The 4,374-nt window shown below is 54.5% G+C and overlaps 1 protein-coding gene across 1 annotated transcript; it reads right to left on the bottom strand.

Moving 5' to 3' along the window:
- Positions 1 to 6: 6 nt before the first annotated feature.
- LOC130601338 (chromodomain-helicase-DNA-binding protein 8-like) lies at positions 7 to 2,994 on the bottom strand (the record flags this gene model as incomplete). Its single annotated transcript, XM_057413299.1, has 2 exons — positions 2,810 to 2,994; positions 7 to 112 (listed from the first exon to the last, which is right to left on the bottom strand). Coding segments are annotated over exons 1-2 (286 nt in total), but the record flags the coding sequence as incomplete, so codon positions are not given.
- Positions 2,995 to 4,374: the final 1,380 nt, after the last annotated feature.

Here is a 4,374-nt window from a genome sequence, read left to right as displayed (position 1 = left end):
CCGTGCAGTGCAGCCGCTCCGGGTCCAGCTCCGCTTTCTTGGCCCATTTCTGCCAGAAGTTGGGGTCGTCCAGGGCGATGTCGCTGCGGTTCTCGGACGCCACGAAGCTGGCCTGAGGGGGAGGGGCGACCCATAGAGACCCATAGAGACCATAGAGACCCATAGAGACCCATAGAGACACATAGAGACACATAGAGACCCCATAGAGACCCATAGAGACCCATAGAGACCCATAGAGACCCATAGAGACCATAGAGACACATAGAGACCCATAGAGACACATAGAGACACATAGAGACACATAGAGACCCATAGAGACCATAGAGACCCATAGAGACACATAGAGACACATAGAGACCATAGAGACCCATAGAGACCATAGAGACCATAGAGACACATAGAGACACATAGAGACCCATAGAGACCATAGAGACCCATAGAGACACATAGAGACCCATAGAGACCATAGAGACCCATAGAGACCATAGAGACCCACATAGAGACACATAGAGACCCATAGAGACCCCATAGAGACCATAGAGACCATAGAGACCATAGAGACCCATAGAGACCCATAGAGACCCATAGAGACCCATAGGGACCCATAGAGACCCATAGAGACCCATAGAGACCCATAGAGGCCCATAGGGACCCATAGGGACCCATAGAGACCCATAGAGACCCATAGAGACCCATAGAGACCCATAGAGACACATAGAGACACATAGAGATCCATAGAGACACATAGAGAGACCCATAGAGATCCACAGAGACCCATAGAGACCCATAGAGACCCATAGAGAGACCCATAGAGACCCATAGCGAGACCCACAGAGAGACCCATAGAGACACCCATAGAGACACCCACAGAGAGACCCATAGAGAGACCCAGAGCGAGGCCCATAGAGACACGGGGTGACCCATAGTGAGACCCATAGAGCCATAGGGTCACCCATAGCAAGACCCATAGAGACATGGGTCCAGCCCCACATCTACGGGCTCAGATCCATCTCAATGGACTCAGATCCATCTCAATGGGGCTCAGATGGATCTCAATGGGGCTCAGATGGATCTCAATGGGCTCAGATGGATCTCAATGGGGCTCAGATGGATCTCAATGGGGCTCAGATGGATCTCAATGGACTCAGATGGATCTCAATGGGGCTCAGATGGATCTCAATGGGGCTCACATGGATCTCAATGGGCTCAGATGGATCTCAATGGGGCTCAGATGGATCTCAATGGGCTCAGATGGATCTCAATGGACTCAGATGGATCTCAATGGGCTCAGATGGATCTCAATGGGGCTCAGATGGATCTCAATGGGCTCAGATGGATCTCAATGGGGCTCAGATGGATCTCAATGGGCTCAGATGGATCCCAATGGGGCTCAGATGGATCTCAATGGGCTCAGATGGATCTCAATGGGGCTCAGATGGATCTCAATGGGGCTCACATGGATCTCAATGGGGCTCAGATGGATCCCAATGGGTTCAGATGGATCCCAATGGGTTCAGATGGATCCCAATGGGCTCAGATGGATCCCAATGGGGCTCAGATGGATCTCAATGGGGCTCAGATGGATCTCAATGGGCTCAGATGGATCTCAATGGGGCTCAGATGGATCTCAATGGGCTCAGATGGATCCCAATGGGCTCAGATCCATCTCAATGGGCTCAGATGGATCTCAATGGGGCTCAGATGGATCTCAATGGGCTCAGATGGATCTCAATGGGCTCAGATGGATCTCAATGGGCTCAGATGGATCTCAATGGGGCTCAGATGGATCTCAATGGGGCTCAGATGGATCTCAATGGGGCTCAGATGGATCTCAATGGGCTCAGATGGATCTCAATGGGCTCAGATGGATCTCAATGGACTCAGATGGATCTCAATGGGGCTCACATGGATCTCAATGGGGCTCAGCTGGATCTCAATGGGGCTCAGCTGGATCTCAATGGGGCTCAGATGGATCTCAATGGGCTCAGATGGATCTCAATGGGGCTCAGATGGATCTCAATGGGCTCAGATGGATCTCAATGGGCTCAGATGGATCTCAATGGGGCTCAGATGGATCTCAATGGGGCTCAGATGGATCTCAATGGGCTCAGATGGATCTCAATGGACTCAGATGGATCTCAATGGACTCAGCTGGATCTCAGTGGGGCTCAGATGGATCTCAATGGGGCTCAGATGGATCTCAATGGGGCTCAGATGGATCTCAATGGGGCTCAGATGGATCTCAATGGGGCTCAGATGGATCTCAATGGGCTCAGATCCATCTCAATGGGGCTCAGATGGATCTCAATGGACTCAGCTGGATCTCAATGGGGCTCAGATGGATCTCAATGGGTTCAGATGGATCTCAATGGGCTCAGATGGATCCCAATGGGCTCAGATCCATCTCAATGGGCTCAGATGGATCCCAATGGGGCTCAGATGGATCTCAATGGGGCTCAGCTGGATCTCAGTGAGGTTCTAACCCCACACTTATGGGTCCAGCCCCACATCTACGGTCTCAGATCCATCTCAATGGGCTCAGATGGATCCCAATGGGCTCAGATCCATCTCAATGGGCTCAGATGGATCCCAATGGGTTCAGATGGATCTCAATGGGGCTCAGATGGATCTCAATGGGCTCAGATGGATCTCAATGGACTCAGATGGATCTCAATGGGGCTCAGCTGGATCTCAATGGGGCTCAGATGGATCTCAATGGGCTCAGATCCATCTCAATGGGGCTCAGATGGATCTCAATGGGGCTCAGCTGGATCTCAGTGAGGTTCTAACCCCCACTTGTGGGTCCCACCTTGGCGAAGGTGGAGCCCTGGCCCTGGCTCTCGATGGTGATGGTGGTGGCGCGGCGCAGCAGGATCTGGTCGATGTCCTCCTCGCAGAACTTGGAGCCTTCGTCGTCCTCCTCCATGATGGCGGCGTAGGCGCCGCGCCGCAGCAGGTCCTCGATCTCCTTCTTGGAGAGCTGCTGCATGGGCTGCGGGGGGGGGGGGGGCAACGGGGGGCGGGGGGGGCAGTGGGGGGCAATGGGGGGCAATGGGGGGCAATGGGAGTCAATGGGGGTCAACAGGAGTCAATGGGGGTCAATGGGAGTCAATGGGGGTCAATGGGAGTCAATGGGGTCAACAGGAGTCAATGGGGGTCAATGGGAGTCAATGGGGGTCAATGGGAGTCAATGGGGGGTCAATGGTGGTCAATGGGGGTCAACAGGAGTCAATGGGGGTCAACAGGAGTCAATGGGGGTCAACAGGAGTCAATGGGGGTCAATTGGAGTCAATGGGGGGTCAATGGTGGTCAATGGGGGTCAACAGGAGTCAATGGGGGTCAACAGGAGTCAATGGGGGTCAACAGGAGTCAATGGGGGTCAATGGGAGTCAATGGGGGTCAATGGCGGTCAATGGGGGCCAATGGAAGTCAATGGGGGTCAACAGGAGTCAATGGGGGTCAATGGGAGTCAATGGGGGTCAACAGGAGTCAATGGGGGTCAATGGGGGGTCAATGGCGGTCAATGGGGGCCAATGGAAGTCAATGGGGGTCAATGGGAGTCAATGGGGGTCAACAGGAGTCAATGGGGGTCAATGGGGGTCAATGGGAGTCAATGGAGGTCAGTGGGGGTCAATGGGGGTCAATGGGGGTCAATGGGAGTCAATGGAGGTCAGTGGGGGTCAATGGGGGTCAATGGGGGTCAATGGGGACAATGAGGGTCAATGGGGGTCAATAGGGGTCAACAAGAGTCAACCCCATAGGCCCCCATTACCCCATAGCCCCCCATTACCACATTACCCCATTTACCCCCAATTACCCCATAGCCCCCATTACCCCCCATTACCCCATAGCCCCCATTACCCCATTCCCCCCATTACCCCATAGCCCCCATTACCCCATAGCCCCCATTACCCCCCTTTACCCCATAGCCCCCATTACCCCATTCCCCCCATTACCCCATAGCCCCCATTACCCCCATTACCCCATAGCCCCCATTACCCCCATTACCCCATAGCCCCCATTACCCTCATTCCCCCATAGCCCCCATTACCCCCCATTACCCAATTACCCCATTTCCCCCATTACCCCCCATTGCCCCACAGCGCCCCATAGCCCCCATTCCCCCATAGCCCCCCATTACCCCATTCCCCCCATCACCCCATAGCCCCCATTACCCCCATTACCCCATAGCCCCCCATTACCCCATAGCCCCCAATTACCCCATACCCCCCATTACCCCATAGCCCCCATTACCCCCCATTACCCCATAGCCCCCATTACCCCATAGCCCCCCGTTACCCCCCATTACCCCATAGCCCCCTGTTACCCCCCATTACCCCATAGCCCCCCGTTACCCCATACCCCCCATTACCC

The sequence above is a fragment of the Pezoporus wallicus genome, unplaced genomic scaffold (assembly GCF_028554395.1).
Source record: "Pezoporus wallicus isolate ANWC-B61680 ecotype Strahan unplaced genomic scaffold, APGP_CSIRO_Pwel_v1 contig_10816, whole genome shotgun sequence".
Taxonomy (NCBI): domain Eukaryota; kingdom Metazoa; phylum Chordata; class Aves; order Psittaciformes; family Psittacidae; genus Pezoporus; species Pezoporus wallicus.
This window is presented reverse-complemented; position numbering and strand designations above follow the sequence as displayed.